We start from the raw sequence: 20,752 nt of genomic DNA, 5'->3' as shown, positions 1-20,752 counted from the left end.
TTTGGAAATACCTAGAAAGCGCTGCGCAGGCCTGCCTCACTGGAAGGAAGCCCACTGTATGGTTAAGACAAAATGACAGAGGGGAAGTTAGGAGGGTCCTTCCCAGGGACACAGGGACCCCCCCACTATACATAAAGATTCTCCACAGGGCTCTTTGGAAGAACAGACCCTACTCAGTATGTTGTAAGAATGGTTAGTTTCACAAAAAACTGAACTTGTATACAATTTTCAAGACCCGTGTTACAGTGTAAACAGAAATTTGCTGTCATACTGAAGCTGTCTGTTCTCAGCTCTTAATTTTCATTACAACAGGGAGAGGGAGGGGGAGGGGGAGTGGAGAGAGACCATCTCAAGCAGACTCCTCACCCAGCATGGAGCCCAACGTGGGGCTTGATCTCATGACCCCGAGACCATGACCTGAGCCACAATCAAGAGTCAGACACTTCGGGGGCACCTGGGGGTGGCTCAGTCATTTAGCATCTGCCTTCAGTTCAGGTCATGATCCCAGGGTGCTGGGATCAAGTCCAGCAGCGGGCTCCCTGCTCAGCGGGAAGCCTGCTTCTCCCTCTCTTACTCCCCCTGCTTGTGTTCCCTCTTCCGCTGTGTCTCTCTGTCAAATAAATAACTTAAATCTTTAAAAAATAAAAAAAGAGTCAGACACTTCACCAACTGAGCCACCCAGGTGTCTCCAGCTCTTGATTTTTTTTCTTGAAAAGCTAAGACCATCTTCAGAGGGTCCAGTGGTAAAAGGGTCCTGTCGAGCATACAGTGGGAACTCCAGGAAGTGTAAGAATATGCAAGACAAGACATTCCCCAGTTTATCTAGATTCCGCTTGATCGAAGTGAGGGTCCGTGACTCCACGATGGGAGCATTCTTAATTCGACTGAACTGCGACTGAAAAGTGACTGAACGCTTAAAGATGGTCCGATGGTAAATTTTACATTATGTGCCTTTTACCACAATTTAAAATTCTGTTTAAAGAAAAGTTAAGTGGGTTAAAGTGTTGAACCCCAGTTTAGGGCTGAGAATCCACATTATTGAATAACTGACCTCTGTTCAGAACACAGCAACACTGGGATTTGATCCCAGGTATCTCTTATGCTGCTGGCCAGACCGCTTTCCCTGGACCCGTGATACCCAGCCTTCTCGAGCACGTGGGCCCTTGCTAATGGCAGATGTCTTCGCAGACCTGCCCAGGGCAGCAGTCCCCTTTGCAGAGTCTCCTGGTTGAGAAGATAGGTAATGACCCCAAGCGACCTTGACCCGGAATCGTGTGAGTCCCCACGGCACCCTCATGGTCTTGAAATCCTGACACCTGATGTGTGAGTCCTTGGAGGCATCGGGTGGACCGACAGCAACTGGTGCTTATGCAGTTTCTTAGGCTCCCAGAATCGCTCTGGATCTTTGCCCCCCAGAGACGGGGCACCCCGGAGCGGCACTGTGGATCTCCGGAAGGGGCTGGCGACCCTGAGTCTCCTTAGGTAGGCTGGACGCAAGGGAATCTAAAAATACAGCCGACGTCAGATGCTTCTCGGGAGAGTTAGCCTGAGCCTTTGGATCACGTTCTCTGAGGCCGGGGGAAGAGACAAGGCCAGTGGTAGCCTCAGAAGGATCGCTCACTCTTCCGCCCACTGCAGACCGCCGTCATGTGCAGTAGCGTCCGTCCCCCCGGAACAGAGCACTGGAAATGAGCAACTGGAGAGCTGAGAACCATGGTTAAAGACGCTGTTGTTTACTCTCAGCTGGGGTAGTGCTTTTCTTCTGCTTTTAGCCAGTCTTTGGAGATCCCCAGCTATAGCTGCTGGGAAGAAGTCGGGCTGGGGGGGCGGGGAGACAAGAAAAAGAAGAAAGAACCTCTTTCCATGTGTCCTCACCATGAAGGGCTCCTACCGCTCAGTCGCGTTGCTCGCTTTCATTCATGCCACAACCATTTCATTCATTCGTTCATTCCACATGGCTGGGGAGCTCAGCGTCTGTGCCAGGCGCTGTTCCAGGCACTGGGGAGTCACTGGAGAGCAGCCCCTGGGGAACCTGCATGCTAGGAAGAGACAGACTATAAATGAGGCTTTTCCTTTTTTTAAAGATTTTATTTATTTATTTGACGGACAGAGATCACAAGTAGGCAGAGAGGCAGGCAGAGAGAGAGGAGGAAGCAGGTTCCCCGCTGAGCAGAGAGCCTGATGCGGGGCTCGATCCCAGGACCCTAGGATCATGACCCGAGCCGAAAGCAGAGGCTTTAACCTACTGAGCCACCCAGGCGCCCCATAAATGAGGCTTTTAAAAGCAAAAGACAGGTAGGAATCAGGCAGTCTTAAGGGCAATGGAGAAAAATCAAGGAAGGGAGGTGAGGCACGTGGTCGGGTGCATCCATCCACCCTGGGATCCTGGGATCGAGTCCCTAATCGGGCTCCCTGCTCAGTGGGGAGTCTGCTTCTCCCTCCACCTGTTTCCTGCCCCCCTGCCACTTGTGCTGTTTCTGTCTGACAAATAAATTAAAACCTTTAATTAAAGAAAAATAAAGATTTATTTTTATTAGAGAGAGAGCAGGGGGGGAGGAGGGCGGGAGGAGAGAAAGAGAGTCCCAAGCAGACTCTGCACTCAGCACAGAGCCCAGTGTGGGGCTCGATCTCACAGCCCTGAGATCATGACCTGAGCTGAAACCAGGAGTCAGTCACTTAACTGACTGAGCCACCCAGGCGCCCCACAAAGTAGGATATTAATAACATACAGAGAATTGTTTCAAAAAGTGAGGAATCTGGGGCGCCTGGGTGGCTCGGTCAGCTGAGTGTCCAGCACTTGACGTCTCAGGTCCTCATCTCGAGGTTGTGAGATCGAGCCCCGTGTGTCAGGCTCCATGCTTTGCACAGAGTCTACTTAGGACTCTCTCTCCCCCTCTCCCTCTGCTTCTTCCCTCACTCACTCGCTCTCTCTAAAGTAAATAAATTCTTTTTTTTTTTTTTAAATGAGACATCCAAGCCTCAAAGGCCATGTCTCCTGACTTGAAGGCGACCGAACCCATGTTGGATCCCTCCCTCCCTTTATCAGAAGTCTATTTATGAAGCTACAGAACTATCTTCATACCTTAAAAATTCATAAAAAGAGGGGCACCTGAGTGGCTCAGTCTTTTAAGCACCTGACTCTTAATTTTAGCTCAGGTCACCATCTCAGGGTTGTGAATTCAAACCCCATGTTGGACTCTGCTTAGGATTCTCTCCCTCTCCCTTTGCTCCTCCCCTGCCCCACAGATGCACACATTCTCTCTTAAAAAAAAAAAAAGAATTCACAAGAAGAAAAGTCGATGGTAGCAACAGGAGTAAATCCAAATGCAAGCGTGTTTCAGCAAACATTCATTGTGATGAAGTCCCAGAACCTAAGTCAGGTTCGGTGGGGTGAGGAGGTTCGGAGCCGACGACTAAAGAAAGAATTCTTAAGACGTCATTGGTGCAAAATGGTGGTTTATTAAAGCACAGGGACAGGACCCGTGGGCAGGAAGAGCTGCTGCCCCGGGTTGTGAAGGTGGGCATGTTATATACCCCACGGTTGGAGGGAGGTGGTGAAGGAATGGGAGATTTCGACAGAGTTCTCACATGCTAGGGAGGGCCTACAAGGTGCCGGGGGGGGGGGGGGAGTCTTTGCCCTTATGGCTTGATCAATGTCGTCTTTAGGTCAGGCATTAACATCAAGATAATTGGGAGATTCTTGGTGGGGCATTATGATCTGGCTATCATTTACATTCCTTTCTACTCCAGTCTCCTCCAGTTTATGGTGGGAGGGGGACATTAGGGCTTCAGGAACCAAGAGTTATTTGCCTCTGGAAATTTGTGCTATTGATAAGGTAACCTCCCTGTTTAGGTCTCTAGGACATCTTGTAGAGCAACGGAGATTCCTGTTCTGCAGGATTGCGATCCCTGCAAGTTAACTATTTATCGTTTTATGGCAGTCAGGGGTGCCTGAGGAATGCCACACATATGGAGGGGAGCGGGTGAAGAGGGGGTGCAAGGCGCCAGCTCTTGCTCTGTCCTCAGCCAGCCTCCTGCTCCCTCATCAATTGTCCCTGAAGCAGAAAGGCAGCGAGGACACTATTTGACACTAAAGCAGGGCCTGAGTGAGAGTTTTCTCTCTTTTACCCAGAAGAATGAAATCTTCAGGTATTATGAGGTTTGGAAACAAACAGTTAAATTTGACATTTTTTCCTTTCCAGCATCTACTACAGCAGCCAGCGTCCTCTTCTGACCCCAGATTTCCTTCCTGGACCATCCTATTCCCAGGACTGGGCAGGTGGCCATGACCTGCAGTAGAGGGTCTACCTTGGGTGGGTCTAAAGTAATTCTCGCCGACTTCCCTCAGCTAACACCTGTGCGTTCCTGAGAGCCTCGCACGTGGCTTGTGTCCGGGTTTGCAGCCTCGCAGACAGCAAACCTTTAAGGCACGTGTCTGAGTGTGGCCTACCTTGGCCTGATGACCCAGAGCCAGCCAGGCGTCATTGATGGGTACATGTGTTTCCAGCTCACTGCCCATCCTGACTTGATTTGGTTGGGTTCTGGACTGTTTTGTGAGGTTCAACTGCTGGTGTCAGTTCAAGGTCACCGGCAACTACCTTTTTTGGCTTTTCCTAACAGCCAGGATCCAACCCATCCAGAATGCTGCGTTACCACCGCTGGCCACAAGGGGTCCTCGCCCCCCAGAGAAGGCCAGACTCTGTGGGGCCTTGAGCAGGTGCTTTGAGCCGCGGGCCCCTAGAGAAAGCCGATGAGCTCAGCTGACTCACAGGGTCAACAACCGTTTGGCACTCTGGGAACAGTGACGACCCATACGTGACCCCGGTGCTTTGTGGTGTTAGTGCAAACAGCAGAGAGCATGGCCCCAAGGACCCAGCCACTTCTGTCCAAGCAGTCTGGGCTCTGGGCTCAGCTTCATTCCCACTACCTGGGTGACCTTGGACTTCTCCCATCCCCCTCTGAGAACCAGTTTCCCTACCTGCCAAGAGACAGGGTTAGGATAAAACCCCATTATCCACAGCCCTTCTCTCAAGGGTCCCCTCAGTCTCCCTTGCTGTTCAGCACACACTGCCGACTTCCTGAGGTTTCAGGTCCATCTGCCAGGTTATCGTCTCCCTGGAAGCAAAAGGAGTGAAATCAGAATTCTGTGCCAGGGCATCTCTCGAGATCAGAGACAGGGGAGCATTTAGAACATGTGATACGGTAGGGGTTCCTGGACACCTGTTAGCCTGGAACCCTTTACTCAGACCAGCGCTGAGCTGGAATCCCAGACGGAGAACAGTTAGAATCACTCTGGTTGGAAATGGGAGCCCAGAGAGAGGAAGCCACCAGGCCTGCGTCCGTCAACAAGAGAAGAGTGGCAGACAGGGCAGAGTGGTCCCTCTTGGGCACATCCCCCAGGAGTGACACTGAGCATGCTGCTTCCCGGGACATGCAGACACCCAGAAGCATAAGAAAGAGCCACCTTTGGGGAGGCGGGGGCGCAGAGCAGAAGGCGACCACACTCACTTCCGCTGTGCTTCCCCTGTGCTGGGTGGTTCCCACGCTGTGACTTGATTTTCTCATAAAGACCCTCGAGGCCAGTGTCATCACCCCCTTGTGGACTCAGAGAAGTTCAGCCCCCAACTCAAGTTATTCGAAGCCACGGCTTTACAAAGGCTTTGCAAAGACCATATACTGGCTTCCCTGAGGGACGGCGCTTGACTTCCTCTTTGTTCATTGATTCAAATCTTTCCTGAGCTCCCGGCACAGGCCAGGCACTGTTCTAGACCCGGCCGTAGAGCTGGGATGGAGACGGCCAGAGCACCGCCCTCCCGGCACCTGGACAGACAGAAACAAGCGGTCAGGACAAGAAGAAAACACAGCCGAGGAGGGGACAGAGAGTGATGGGGAGGGAGGAGGGACGTGTGTGCCCCCCTCCTCCGTCAGGAGAAGGGCTTCTCAAGGTGTGCTCACCCCCGTCCAACAATTCCTGCCTTCTAGTCTGCCACGGGGGAGAAGAAATGTGGCTTCCCTCTGTCTGTCTTTACAGGACGGACCATCCCGGGGCCAGCCCTGGTCCATCGAATCGCACTTTGAGCAACCCCGCCTAAAACATACCTGAACCATTTGGTCTGTGCAGCTGCTGAGTGTACCCCCTGCCCTGGAACCTGGGCGCCCCCACCTTCCCACCACACTGCCCGGGCCCCAGGAAGCTACTGGGCTGGGCGTCTCCCTCCCGGTGTGCACTGGTCCCTTCTAAAGATGTCCCCTCCGAGTCCATGGCTGGTTGTGAGCTTCACGGATGCTGAGCATCGATCCGGGTCCCGTCTCAGGCTGTGTCACTTCTGAGCCATGTGACCTTGACCATGTCTGTGGTTTTCCTTAACTCTGAGTTAGAGATGATAGCGCTTTGCAGGAAGAGATCAGTCCCCTGGCCTGTGACTCAGTGTGTGGAGGCCCCCACTACTGCGTGAGCATGTGTGTGTGTGAGCACAGGTGTGTGTGTGAGCACATGGGCGTGTGACAGCCATCTCCTCCCCCACTGTTGGAGTGTCCCTTTCAGGACCTGCTGTGGCCAGCGACACTGACCGCCTTTTCGGGGTTCTTTTCCCAGATTGCCAGGGGATCATTGAGGATGTCGTCCTGCTGGGCGCGCCCGTGGAAGGGGAGGCCAAGCACTGGGAGCCTTTCCGGAAGGTGGTGTGTGGAAGGATCGTTAACGGCTACAGCAGGTCAGTCCGAGCCTTGCCCCGGGGGGTGACGGTGCTCACTGAGCACATAGCAGGCAGATGTCCGAGGCCTGGTCCCGGTCTTGGAGGATCCCAGGGACCAGTGGGGCTCTGGCCTATTACGGGCAACGTGTTCTGACTGGGGAGGCCTCTGTCCCCATAGGATGAAGGAAAAGGGGTTCCCTGGGTCAGTCGGAGGCCAGCTTACCAGGTGACAGGAGAGGCCGGGCTGGTCACCATGGCCGGGGAAGGGGATGTGGGTCCCAGGGGGAGTTCTGTGAACGCTGGCTGTGGAGCTCCTGGGGGTGCTACCTGGCAGTGCAGGGAGGGGTGGGTGGGTGTGTAGCCGAGCTCTCAAAGCACCCTTCCAGGCGGGGCGACAGAACAGTCAGCCAACGATGGAGGAGTCAGGACCCTGAGTAATGCCCCTCAGCCAGATGTGGGGGGCCTGTGAGGCTAGAGAGAGGCACCCTTTGTTTGGACTCGGAGAAGAGGGACTCGGGAGCTTTGGCCAAGGCCATGCCCCAGACTTTGGGGAAGGAAAGAGGAAGCCCGCCACTGAGACCACAAGAAGGCAGCCTGGGAAGGGGCTCGGCCCCTCAGCTTGCACAGGAGGCCACAGTGGGGTGACCGTGTTGAGAGCAGTGATTAAGAATTGCACAGCCCTGGGTCTGAATTCTGGAACACATTCAGCCTTCTGGATTTTAGATAAGGGACCCATGTTTTATGGTTGCCACACAAAGCACTGGGTATGGACGAGAAGGTGACATTCTAAGCCCAGATCCAAGGAACAGGTTTGGAGTTTAGAAAACAGGAGGGTTGGCTGACTGGCTGTGGGCGCCAAGAACACAACTTAAAATATGACAATTTAGCAAACAAGGAGGTAGGACTCGGGGAAGCAGCAGATCCCCTGGGTCACCAACATGATGCTTCCCCCAACCGACTGGACACGGGGCACTAGAGCTCTGAGAAGCCGAAGCTGGAGTGAGGGCCAGTGGGGTCCCCAGCTTCCACTGAAACCAAAGAGCAGGGGACAGCCCTGGAAAGGCAAAGCAGAGAGAACAAGCAAAGTGCTGGCCTCCCAAGTCTAGAGAATATGTTTGGTGTTTGCAAAGAGGAAAAGGCTCCAAGCCGAGGTTGGGTGTGACATGGGTTCATCCAGCATTCTGTGCCCAACACCATAGCTGGGCACGCAAATGTGAAGATGGGCAGAATGAGAGAGGCTCAAGGCTAGTGGAAAGGGCACATACGGAAATAGACAATTACTAAAAAGTCAAAACTAAAAACACAACTAGGCCCCAATGTGAGGGAAGGGACATGAGGAGTATTAGGCTCTCTGGCCTGCCCCTGTCTTCGTGACTATGATCTCCCTTAACCTCCCCTAAACTTTGTGGTCTTAGTACTTTAATCCCCATATACAAATGAGAAAACTGAGGCCAGTTAAATTTAATTTTTACCTAAGCCAAACCACCCTAAGTAGGAACCAAATTAAATGGAACAGTTTGGTAAAGTCTTTATCATTTGATGATTTAGCCCACAGCAATAGCTGTACAGTTCAGAGCTAAAGAAAAAGATGATCTTTAGCCACAAACAGAGGACATTAGCCAGGACACAGGAGTTCTGACCATCAGTTTGGCTCTCTCACTTAGGCTCTAAGCTGAGTTCTTAATTAGGATACGGTAGGAAAAACAAAGAAACAAAGACAGAGCCATAATATATAAAGAGTCCATGAAAATCAATTCAAAAAATCTAGTAAGAAAATGTTCAAAGGATACCTACACATAAACTCACAGAATAAATATAGTCAATTAGCTTTTTTAAAGATTTGCTTGGTTTTTTTAGAGGATGGGGGAAGACAGGGAGAGGGAGACTCCCCACTGAGCTTGAAGGCCAGTGCAGGCTCAATCTCATGGCCCCGAGATCATGACCTGAGCCAAAATCAAGTCAGACGCTTAACCAACTGAGCCACCCAGGTGCCCCACAGTCAATAAGTTTTTTAAAAGATGCCCAATCTCATTATGAGTGAAATAAATGCAGATTAAAATCAGATAATATTTATCGCCCATCAGATTATCAAATATCTGAAATGGGAATAACACTCAGTGTTGGTGAAGATGTGGAGAATTGGGCACGGCCATACACTGTTAGTGACAGCTGAATTTAGTAACTACTTTCTGGAGAACAAGTGGCCATACCCACCAAAATTGTTAGTGTGCCAGTTTTCTGATGCCACACGTTCTGATTTCTGCGACCCTGCTGGACTAGATACACACGTGCTCAAAGGGAATCACCGCAGCTTTGATGTGAAACAGTCCTCAGTTGGGGCGCCTGGGGGGCTCAGTCGGCGAAGCCTCCGACCTTTGGTTTCAGCTCAGGTCTTGATCTCAGGGTCGTGAGGTCGAGCCCCGGGTCAGGCTCCACACTCAGTAGGGGATTCTCTTTCTCCTTCTCCCTCCCCCTCTGCCCCTCCCCATCCCCCCAAACCACCCCCCCCCCAATGCTCTTACTCTCTCTCCAAAAAAAAAGTCCTCAGTTAAAATCTTGGCTCTGCCTGTCACTTACTGAATAATAGTTCCTCTTGCACAGGGCTTCTGGGGAGATTAAATGATCTTATTTAGGAAAAGGGCAGACACTTAGTAGATGCCCATTAAACTCCAGCAGTTTTAATAACTGGGCCCGTTCGCATAGTGCATGATTTTCTGGTGCTTTTCATAAACAGCAAAGGGAAAGAATTAAAATTGCATGGGTGCATATGAAAGCAGCAAAAACTTATTAAACCCATCTGTTCTGCTGCAAACCTGAGGCTAATAAGCTTGGTTTTCAATGATTTTGTGAGATCCTGAGCCATGGAGAGCGAGAGTGAGAGGAGGGGGGAAGCAGGTTGAGTCGGGGAAGGAACACAGACCAGCAAGAACTCTAGTTTCTTGGTCAAACTAAGCACCAAGCAGGATTTCATCGTCTGGGCCCCCAAAGGTGATTTACTTGCCTCAAAACTCCTTAAACACGGAGGGTGGGGGATGGGGGAGCTTCAGGCCAAAACTCCCCCAAATTACACATTTATAAATGTATCATATACATTAATAAAGCTCTTTGCAAATCCATCTCCTTACTTGGGTTTCCATGAAGCCCCTGGAAGCTAGCCGGGGCGAGTGGTACTGCTCTCTGTCATACTCAGAGAGGGTCAGGGGCTTTGCCAGGGTCACACAGCACAGCCAGGATGGGAACGGAGGCAGGCGCATCTCCCTCCATGGAGAGAGCTTGTCATCGGGAGCCTCCTGGGGCACTCCTGTGATCACTGCTCCAAGTGCCCCGTGAGGAGGGGATGACTCCTGCTTGCCCGTGCCCTCCAGGCCTGTGAGTAACCAAGGCAGCCCTTCCACAGGCCACATGGTGGCAAATCAAGAGCTCCCTTGTGGCTGGTGCATCCCTAAAGCCTGAGGGCTTTGGGAACCTGGCTTGCTGGGTCCCCACCAGGGAGCGCTGTTTCAGCTCAGGATACGGGACACGGGACTAAGGCACAGGCCTGCCTTCAGGAAGTTCTCTGCCTAGAGAAGGAAAAACTCAAGAATGGACACACAGGGCGCCTGGGTGGCTCAGTGGGTTAAGCAACTGCCTTCTGCTCAGGTCATGATCCCAGAGTCCTGGGACTGAGTCCCGCATCGGGCTCCGGGCTCTGCAGGGAGTCTGCTTCTCCCTCTGACCTCTCCCCTCTCATGCTCTCTCTCACTCTCTCTCGCAAATAAATAAAATCTTAAAAAAAAAAAAAGGAATGGACACACAAAGGACATTGGACTCATGTCCCCAAAGGAGCATATACTCCAGGCACATGAGGGACAAAAAGGATTAATAGTATCAGGTTGAGGGGCTCAGGGACACTCCCTGGGGGAGGTGGTGTCCAAGCTGAATTTTGAAAGGTTGGATAAGAGCCCATCAGACACGGGAAGACCAGGCCAAGCAAGGGGTTCCAAGAGCGGGAGGCATAATCGGACCAGATGCTTCTTGAGTATTCACGTGCGTGAGCACTGTGTCCATGGTGTGCTACCTGCCTACCCTGGCCGGCAAGATGCAGTGAGGAGACTGAGGCCCAGGGGGGCCAAGCAACTCGCCCAAGCTCACACAGCTAGTACCTGACAAGGCAGGACTTGAGCCTGGCTCTGTGTGGTCTCGTGCGTGGGATCGTGGCCCTCCTCGGGCGAGAGAGACAGATGCCAGATGGAGAGGGGTCTCGAGTGCCAGGGAAGACCCTGTGGTTTACTCAGCACAGTTTAGAGGATATGGAACCTTCTAACATATGTCCCTGTTCTGTCCCTAAATGTACACAAGGAAGTGCAATTAACTTTTTTTTTTTTTTAGCAGAAACATTGCAGGCCAGAAGCAATTAACATTTTAAGTAGAGTGTTGTCATGATGAAGACAGAAACAATGTGGAAGGGATGAGGCTGACTTGGCTCGTTTCTAACTGTCTGTATCAGAAATGTGTACGGACCACCCTCGTACCCAGCATGTGACGCACAGAGGTCACAGTCAGCGCAGTAAAGCAACACGAGTGAATCTTTCCTCTCCCTTCAGCCATCCGTGGTTAGAGACGGTGCTTCTTGGGCCCTCAGTGTTAAGATAATCCCTGGGACTTGTAAGCGTTGCTCTCTGGAGAGAGTAAAGGAATTTTCTAGAAGAGAATGCCTACAGGCAATGGGGAGGCACGGTCAGCTTCTAAGAGAGAAGGGCTGTGATCAGATGGGTGTTTCAGGAAATCAGTGGTGGCGTGGGGGAGGTGAGGCCAGGAGCAGGGAGAGCAGGCAGGAGGCCGTTGCACTGGTCTGTGGAGGCTGGATGGTCTGATCTCAGGGCTGGAGCCAAAGGGACCGGTATGTGTGCCGGTAATAATCACCACTGTGTTGGGCTGGTCGTTGGGGAAAGGGGGGCCTGCCATCACCTCACCGGTGTCTGCCCCGGGGGACTGGGCACTCCCCCCGCAGTGGAGGGGGAGTAAGGGCTGGCCAGCTCCGTGTGGGACACACAGGAGGGTCTACAGAGGCCCCTCAACTCTGCGCCCCAGTCTTTCTGGGGGCTTCTGGGGTGTAAGCACAGGAGCACTCTCGTGGTCAGAGACCACCTGCGGGGGGGCCTGGAGAGCGACCCCACACCCCGGGCCCCAGAGAGCAGTCACAGAGACAGGCCAGGGGCCCCAACTCCGAGCCCCTTCTTAGCTCACGTTCTTCCACACGCGTGCGCTGAAGTCATGGTCTCACGTGGCCATGCAAACCAGGGTTGGAACCGGTCTCAATAAAAGACAACCAGATGTGCTAAGTGGGATAGTCCTGGCTGCAGAGGGGAGACGAGGTGTGTCCCCTCGCACAGACCTGCTGGGCAGTGAGGCCAAGTGCACAGCTCTTGGCTGGGTTGGCTTCAGCCAGACAATGTCAAGGGTTCGAGGGGGAGGCTGTCCCGTGGCCCCTCCTACCATGTCCTCTGTGGATAGCGCTCACGGTACCTGAAGAAACAGGGAGCATAGGATCCAGGGTTATTTTCTCTCAGTGCTGTAGGGGTGTGGCTGGCTGGGGAGGAGGGTGCCGGGAACGGGCTTCACCACGCCTGCGTACTTGGAAGGGTGTTCCTAGTCCGGGACCTGCCCTGGGCGGCCAGCCTCTCCACCTCCAAGTTGTCTGGGCCGGACCTGACTCCGAGGGCAAGCTGAGCCCCCCAGCTCACAGGAACCCAGAGCCCCGGGTTCTGTCCCCCGGAGCACAGTAGCTCCCAGCCCCCACGGTCCGCTCACCCCTGGAGGACCTCTGCTGCCTTGCTCTTCCCACGGAGCCCTAGAGCAGTCACCCACCACCCCGGGAACTGGAAACCCCTCCAAAGCCACGTGCTGACTCGTGAGGACGTGGTCCAGGGTCCCCATGCCTGCATCCACCAGGCGCTCTCCGTTGCGCACCAGGCATTGTTCTCAGCTCTGGGGGCCCCACAGGGACAAACGGACAGCCTTCTGGGGCGGCCGTGGCCCAGACAGCACCCCCAAAGAGACAGCTGCTTTCCACAGTCCTGCTCCATGGAGCCGCCGGGGCCCTGGCTGCCCGCACACGGGGCCAACCGGGCTTCCCAGGGCCAGGTAGGGCTCCCGGCTGACACTGCTCCCTTGTCCGCCCGCAGGGGGGACTGGCTGCTGAGCTTCGTGTACCGCACGTCCTCTGTGAAGCTCCGCGTGGCCGGCCTGCAGCCCGTGCAGCTGCGGGACAGGAGGGTGGAGAACGTGGACCTGTCATCTGTCGTGAGTACCGCCTATCCCCCCTTGGGCTCTGCATCTGCCAGCTAAGGCTGCTTTGTGACTACAGCCCAGCCACCCCTGGCCCCAGGGACACTGGCCCGTTTCACCCTGGAGAAGGGAATTCTTAAGAATTTGCTGGGGTTGGGGGGTGAGGGCGGTGGGGAGGAGTAACTCCTGTCTGTGTCTCTTTGCCAGCGCTTTGTCACCGCATCGTTCACACACATTGTCTCCAAACCTCACCCAGCCCCTGGGGCGGCCGTGATTGTGCCCATTTCACAGACTAGGAAACTGAGGTTTAGGAAAGTTCCTGTCACACACGTGGCCATCAGCAGCCCGAATGTGCACCTCCAGAGCCCCTGCTCTGGGACCTACATTAGTGCCCTCCCCACCCCGTTACTTGTCAGGACGGTCCAGTTCCCCCAGAAGTCCCAAGAGCCCCCAGAGGACACAGGTGGAGGGCAGGGGCCAGACTACAGAAGCCCCTGACGGCCGGGCTGTGACACTGTGGAATGCAGAGCAGGGAAGGTGTTCCAGGAACCCCCACCTTGGAGTGATCTGGGGGTTTAACTGAAATGCAGGATGCCCCCTCTTCCCAGGGACACCGAGAACAAATAATAATGTAAATAAATAAATGAATAAAATGCAGACCCCAGGGCCCCATGCACAGACCTTTAGATTGGTCTCTGGGAGCAGCGCCTGCCACCTGCTATCGAACTGGCCCCCGCTATCCCCAACAGTCCTAGACGTGGAAGACTAGGCTTAGGTTGGAGGTGTACAGAGGGTTCAAAAGAATTCTTGCTGGGGATGGAGTGGGACGCACTGAACTTGAGGTTCTAGAGCCATCTCTCGGGCTCAGCGGACCCTCGTCCTCCTGCACTCGCCTGTCACAGGGAGCCGAGAGCTTCATGTGGGGCAGTCTCCTTGTCCAGCTCCGCCCTGAGCCTTTGCACACACCAGCATCCCCATTGTACAGATGAGGACACTGAGGCTCAGAGACGCGAAGGGACTTGCCCAGGGTCACACAGCGGGCACACGGCCAAGCAGGACTCAAACCCAGGCCAGTGGGCATCGCTCCTGCTCGGGGAGATACGGCCGGCAGTGGGAGAGCGGTGAGCCACCCGGAGGGTGAGGGCACTCAGCCGTAGTCGCGTCCCCAGGCAGACTTGGGCCAGTGCAAATGCTTGCAATGTGAGCGGCCCATGAGAGCAAGAACCGAGGGCTTCTAGTTACTACGTTGTTGGCTGCCAGCCAGCGCTCAAGTGCCAAGCCCTTCCCAGCACATCCCCGTTCCCCAAGGTTCCACACAAGGCACCCCCTTGCAGACAGAGCAGACAGACCAGACCCCTCCATGGGCATCTAAAACGCCCCGAGGGAGGGGCATTCTGGAGGACTCAGGCCTCACCCACCCCCCCAGGCTCCTAAGCAGCCTGCGCCAGTGACCCCCACCCCTGGCTGGCCCAAGCCCCACACCTTAATGGTGGGTGGAGCTAGGCACCTGGACCCCGCCCCCAGCACAGCCGGCCACCAGGCCCAGGGCTGTGCAGTCCACCTCCCTGCGGGGTGAGGTAAGATGAGTGACCAGACCGCGACACCACAGGACAAGAGCAAGGCCTCACAACCTGTGTCCCGGGGTCGTTGTCCTATTGAATCAAAAGTAAAAAGGATTAGAAGAAACGCTCATAAATGAAATTCCCTTTAAACACCACAGAGCCCTGGACAAGACCCACATTCTGCCCTGGGAAGAGCCTGAGTAGGAGGCAGTGGCAAGAGCACAGGCTTTGGCTCCAGAGAGGCCAGGCTCTGCTGCTGGCGTGTTGGCTGTATGACTTCAGGCCGCGACTTAACCTCTCTGTGCCTCAGTTCTCTCATCTATGAAATGGAGGGAATCACCTTCCAGAGCAGCACATGTAAGACGCATGGCCCCTAAGAGGCCTTCATTTCAACACTAGTTCCCTCCTCTCCTGCCACCCCATTTTGCCCCTGAGACCCGTCAGGCTGTGTTGAGGCAGCTTCCCGGCTCTTACCTGATCATAGCCCTTTGTCACACATCAGGAGTGCACAGCACGAAAAGCAGTGCCTTTCTCTTCTGGGTAATTGGAGGTAATTAGCATTGCCTTTGTGCTGCCCTCCTGTTTTTCTTGAGAATTCTTGCTGGAGGAGGGGCCCCTGGCAAGAGAGTTGCCCTCAGTTACTGCTGTGGGATGCACGCCAATGCCCGGAGCTCAGAGCCGAGGCCTGCACAGTCGCCTTGTCCCTGCTGGACCGACTCGGGCCGAGCCTTCATGAACCAGCCCCACGTCAGCCACCGATCCAGACGTGCTCGGACGTGGTCGCAGACGTGATCTGCAGTGGCTCCTGGCCTTGGACAAGCCTGAGCCGGCAGAGAATGAGGGGCTGGCCCTGTTGTGGCCAGGCGGGGGCCATCTCCTAAGGGGGCGAATGGAGGAGACGAAGGCTGGGCCACCCACCTGCCTTTTGGCCTCCCCCCGGGCGGAGGCAGGGGTGCAGCGGGTAGGGGATGCCGCCACCCTCGGGACCGACTCATGAGGTTTCTGGAGGGCTGGAGAGCCAGCATGGGGGTCTCCAGACTCCTCATATCCCAAAGGAAATGCCATCTGACTTCTAGAACTTAGCCCAAGGCCAGGCAGGGACTCATGATAACAAAGCTGGCTCGTACCAGGCGCTGCCCCCCTGCACTAGAGATCTCGTGTCGTCAGCCCGCACAGCATCCGGTGAGGGAGGGACAGCGGCGCTGCGGTACAGGTGTGCAAGCCGAGGCGGCCTGTGAGGCCTGGAGCCCAGCGAGCCTACCAGAGCCCAGGCTCCTTGCTACAGTGCTCCCGTGTGCCGTCAGTGACCTCCAGCTCCGGGTCACGGAGTCTGCCCCGTGTGTCAGCTCCCTAACTCCTCACCCCCGCACACACAGTGCAGGTGCCTTCAATGGCCCCGTTTTACAGATGGGGACACAGAGGTCCCAGGAGTGGGAAAGGGCCCTGAAGGGACCTGATAGGCCTGGAAGGCATTTGGTGGCAGGCGGAGGCGGGGACAGCAGCCCCAGTTTGGGCAAGTCCTACGGTGCCTTGCAAGGCAGCCAACAGGTGGCACTGCTCGGGGCCAGTCGTGGGCACCAAGGGAGTCGGAAGCGGCCCCTGTGCTCCCTCGTTTGCATGAGCAGATGAAGACGACGGGGCACGGCAAGCACTGTCACCGGGGAGCCCCAGGGACGGTCCCTAGCCAGCATGGGAAGGTCGAGGAGGGCTTCTCAGCACCAGTGGCACCCAGTGTGAATCCAGATGAGTGGCCCATTTCCATAGACAGCCGGGGAGATGGTCCTACACCAGCCACAGCGGACCTTCCCGCCACCGAGAAGAGATTCTGCTCCCACTCATGAGTTGGCCTCACCTGGGCTCTCCCATCCCTTTGACTAACTGGAAAACTGGAACTCTGCCAACGAGTGGTTCCCCTGTGTCTTCTCAGAGTGGCAGGTCAGAGCCTAGGGTTGGCCGAGACGTGGGCCAACGTGAAGCCAAGGAAGGCCAGAGCCATGCATTCTAGAAGAGCTGCCTGGTGGGATTTCCACCTGGAATCAGGTTCATAGCCAGTGCCCACGAATATCTCCCTTCCATCCTGTCTGCCTCCACCCAGCCCAGCACCAGCCCTTCAGCAGTTCTTGTCTGTCTCTGTGGGTCTAGGTTTCTGCTGGCAGGAATTGAGATGTGATGGCTAGAGCTTCAGCAGCCATTTTGGGTTCCCAAATGGATCAGCCCTGCTGAGGCCCTGCCCTTTGTCCCCCATCACCCCTTCCAAGAACACTGAGGCAAGGGAGCTCAGGTTTGTGCAGCACTGGCAATGCGCCAGTGCTATACTTCATGGTTTGTGTGTATTATTTCTTCCCACCCACCCCATGAGGTAGGTATGACTAATTCTAATTGGGTAACTTCCCCGTGAAAGTGTTTTGGGCCATATATGGAGCTTAATAGTTAGAAGTCGCATATGCTGATTCCTACAAAGTGCTGGGCCCTTGAACTCTTGTAGCAGACTTTCCTGATTCTCATTTTACAGATGGAGAAGCTGGAATTCAGGACATGGTAAAGACTCATCCAGTTACTAGTAAGAGTAAGCTGAGGCTGGAGCCCCTGTTTCTCTGATGCCAAGCTTAAGTTCTTTCTAGTGCCTCACAGTCAGTAATGTCCACCCTCTGCGGGAAGACACTGCCCCCTTGACCTGAACCCAGGGATCTAAAAAGTCCCTCGTATGGGTGTGTACAGGTCTGTGTTCACTGAACACTGTTTAAAAGCATTTGTGAAGAACAGAACGAGGGGCGCCTGGGTGGCACTGTCGGTCGAGTGTCTGACTCTTGGTTTCAGCTCAGGTCAAGGTCTCAGGGTCGTGAGATTGAGCCCCGTGTCAAGCTTAGCACGCGGCGTGGAGTCTGCTTGGGATTCTCTCTCTCTCCCTCTTCCCTCTGCCCCTCCTGCTTGTGTTGTCTCTTTCTCTCTCTCTCTCTCTCTCTCAAATAAATAAAATCTTAAAAAAAAAAAGGGGGTGGGGGGGAGGAAGGAGAAGTCAGCAGGCTCTGGTTATGAGAAAGTAACAAAACCGTACAGGGAATTGTCTTCTTGCTTTCTTGAAAACTCATTTGAATAGCTCAGAGTGATTTGTGATTCAAATGGAAATGCAGATGTTATCAACGGAGCCTTTGTGTGGTTCCCGAAGTGTCCCCAGCGTTTCCCCTCACCCTTCTTTCTAAACAAAAAGGAATGTTCTGTCTTGCGCTTGCCTCTGGCACTGAAGCAGACCCTGTGGACTGAGCGTTGGGGTGGGGGGGATGGTGGCGCGTTGGTGGCGGGAGCTCTTGGCTGCATTTAAGGAGCAGATCTGAGCTGAGCAGACAGTCCAGGCATCATCTCATGCCCGAGCCCCATGGGGCTTTGCTCTTCACAGGTCGTGCCATTAAGCAAACCACGTCCCTCTCTGGACACTGCTTTCCTCTTTGGTAAACTGGCAGTGGTTTTCAAAGCTCCCCTCCCCAGCTCATTTCTGTGAAGAGAACAGGCCCAGATTTAAAACCCAACTCTGACCCGTCCTAGCTATATGACCTCGGGCAACCTAGCTATATGACCTTGCCTCTCCAAGGCTCAATTCCTTCAGCTCCAGTCAGCAGCCAATACCTGTCAATGGACTGTATCCAATAAATTCATCTACAGTGTGTTAAGGACATACTACGCGCGGGGCATTGTCCATGATCACCGGGAGGCATCGGATGTTCTCAGTCTCCCCTACTTTCTACGCATTGACACATCCCAGCACAAAATGGGGTATCTTTACTCTTTGAGGAAGAAGGTTGGCCTTTCTGAGTTCTCAACCTTGTCTTAGTGATGATTCCTGCGCCAAAGGATCCAGATTTTATAGAGAAACATCCTTCACCTTTATTTAATGAACTCTGGAGTGGTCCTGAACCCAGAGGCTTCCCACCCCACTCGATTGAGAGTCGCTGAGAGCTGGAGTCCTGGCATTGGTGACCGGGTGGCTGAGGCTGCTGAGGGAGAGTGTGAGGCCTGAGAGCTCAGCTGGGGGCTTTGGGGAAGGCAGGGCTCTGACCACCGCCCCCCGGGGCCCTCACTCACTGTCCTTCTGCAGGTCAGCGGCCACTTGGACTATGCCAAGCAGATGGAAGTCATCCTGAAGACTGTGGGCATCCCCACCAAGCCAGGCTGGGATGAAACAGGGCTCCTGCTGGCTCCAGGCAATCTGCCCCAAGGGCAGCATCACCAGGCAGCAGCCGCCTCCTCATCGGACAAGGCCACACCCGGAGACAACCCCAAACTGGCCATATCTACCGACTCTAGCCAAGCCCAGGCGCCAAAAGGACTGGACCAGTGTGAAGGACCCTCCCTTCCTGCCGCTGCCAGCCCGGCTGAGAGCGCCAAGATCTGCAGCCACGGCATGGGCCCCAACCCACTGGGCTGCCCCGATTGTGCCAGCGAGACCCAGGGGCCTTGCCCAGGGCTGGACTGACCATGGAAGGGGACTTGAGCTGCCTTCCCAGGTTCCTCCATGTAGCACTCCCTTAGCCCTCCACCAGCTGCCCCACGTGAGCTCGGAATTTCCATCAGTGCCTTTCCCAAGCTGAAAGCTTTGGGATCGAAAAGAAAGGAACTGGAAGGAGGGGAGTCAAAAATAGACCGCTTCCCCTCCCCAAGGAAGCAAGGCCAGAGCCCTGCAGAGACAACCAGCACAGTTCAGAGCCCTAGGGACCCTGTCAGCCTTGGGCTTCCTGTATTTCAGGCCACAGCTGTGGGGGCTGGCTGGCCATCTGGGGGCCCAGGGGGCTCCCCCAGCCCCAGTAAATCCAGGTAGATACCTGCTCCTCCATCCACACGCCAGGGCTGCCCGCCAGCCCACAGGCACCACTGATACACCTACAGAGCGGGTATAGGTGGGGAGCCAGCAGCTGACTGCTCTGAGGATGTGCAATCAGATGTTCCTGTACAGTTGTGCAGGCTGTGCACTGCAGAACCCCAAGAGCATGAACCACATGGATGTATGTGAAGGGTACTCCCAGTTGTGCTATGTGGCACCCTGGATGTAAGTGTCACAGCATGTTGAATATATGCTGAGTCAGCATGCACTATGGGTGAGAAGTGGGCCCGGTGACAAGGATGAATTACACAGGGGAAGAATTTCCTAAAGCAGGAAGGGGAGATAATGCTTATAATAAATAATAATTGAGAATTTGGAACAGAGTGCTTACATGGACTGTCTCAGCTGACCCTACCAATAACCTAATGAGGCGCTGCTATTATCTTCATGTAACTGAAAGTTCTTAAGACCCAGAGAGGTTAGTTAACCTGCTCAAGATCACACAGCTGGTCAGTCTCAGATTCCAGAGCCCGGCTCTCGGCCACTATATCTGTATCCCTGGGAACCTCTTCCTGGGTTCCTTCCACTGTCCTTGAATGAGAGGCCAGAGATGGTGGTCTTCCATTGTGCAGATGGGGAAGCCAGAACCCAGGCAGAGGAAGTATTGACAAGCTCTGAGCGGGGCAGGGGAGGCATTCCATTGGAGGACTGCAGAAGGAACTAGAATATTAGAGCTGAAGTGTGTGTGTGTGTGTGTGTGTGTGTGTGTGTGTGTGTGTGTGTGTGTTTGCTTGTTCATTCAACAAATATTTATAGAACCGCTTCTGCCAGTCCAGACAGCTCATGTTGCCCAGGGTCTCGTCCCACTTCACCAGCTGCTTCTCCAACCCCAGGGCCCCTCAGGCAAATCCAGTCCACACCACAGTCACGGCCTCAGCTAGTGTTTATTAAGAGTCCACACAGGCAGGCCTGGGGCAGAGGGGAAGCCCCAACGAGCACCACGGCCCCTCTGTGGCCAGTGACTGGGGCCAGAGTTGAATCAAATCAGCACCAAGGAGAGCGCCAGGCCACGCGTGGACGGCTCCCTGGGAGTTTGGGGTGATGGATCCGGGGGGACTCGGACCTAAAAGGACCTTATGGCAGGTAAACTGTGGGAACCAAGAGTCCCCCTCAAAAACGACCCAGGACCCTATGCCAGGGTTCACCAAGCTGCCTGAGGGCAGCAACCCACACCAACTTCTTGTGCTCCACTCTGCGTTCCTAAGCAGGCTCCAGTCCCATTTCTCTGGCTGACCCAGGCAATGCCAGGGGGAGGTGGGGCCCTGGGCTGATGTATCCCCATCAGCTGGTTCCCTTCCAGGCCCGAGGAAGTCCAGGATGGAGGGAGACCTATTCCTGGTGCTGAGCAAGAAACT

General features: G+C 54.6%; 1 protein-coding gene across 3 annotated transcripts in view; it reads left to right on the top strand.

Moving 5' to 3' along the window:
* The window catches only part of TMCO4 (transmembrane and coiled-coil domains 4), an 85,478-nt gene extending 65,777 nt beyond the window's left edge, over positions 1 to 19,701 (top strand). For all 3 annotated transcript variants that reach the window (XM_059376457.1, XM_059376456.1, XM_059376458.1), the window contains 3 exons: positions 6,596 to 6,713; positions 12,860 to 12,977; positions 18,615 to 19,701. In XM_059376457.1, the coding sequence (XP_059232440.1) occupies positions 6,596 to 6,713; positions 12,860 to 12,977; positions 18,615 to 18,992 (614 nt within the window). In that variant the 3' untranslated portion in view covers positions 18,993 to 19,701. The remainder of the gene's footprint in view (positions 1 to 6,595; positions 6,714 to 12,859; positions 12,978 to 18,614) is intronic.
* The last annotated feature ends 1,051 nt before the right edge of the window (positions 19,702 to 20,752 follow it).

This window comes from Mustela nigripes, chromosome 14 (assembly GCF_022355385.1).
Source record: "Mustela nigripes isolate SB6536 chromosome 14, MUSNIG.SB6536, whole genome shotgun sequence".
NCBI lineage: Eukaryota > Metazoa > Chordata > Mammalia > Carnivora > Mustelidae > Mustela > Mustela nigripes.
This window is presented reverse-complemented; position numbering and strand designations above follow the sequence as displayed.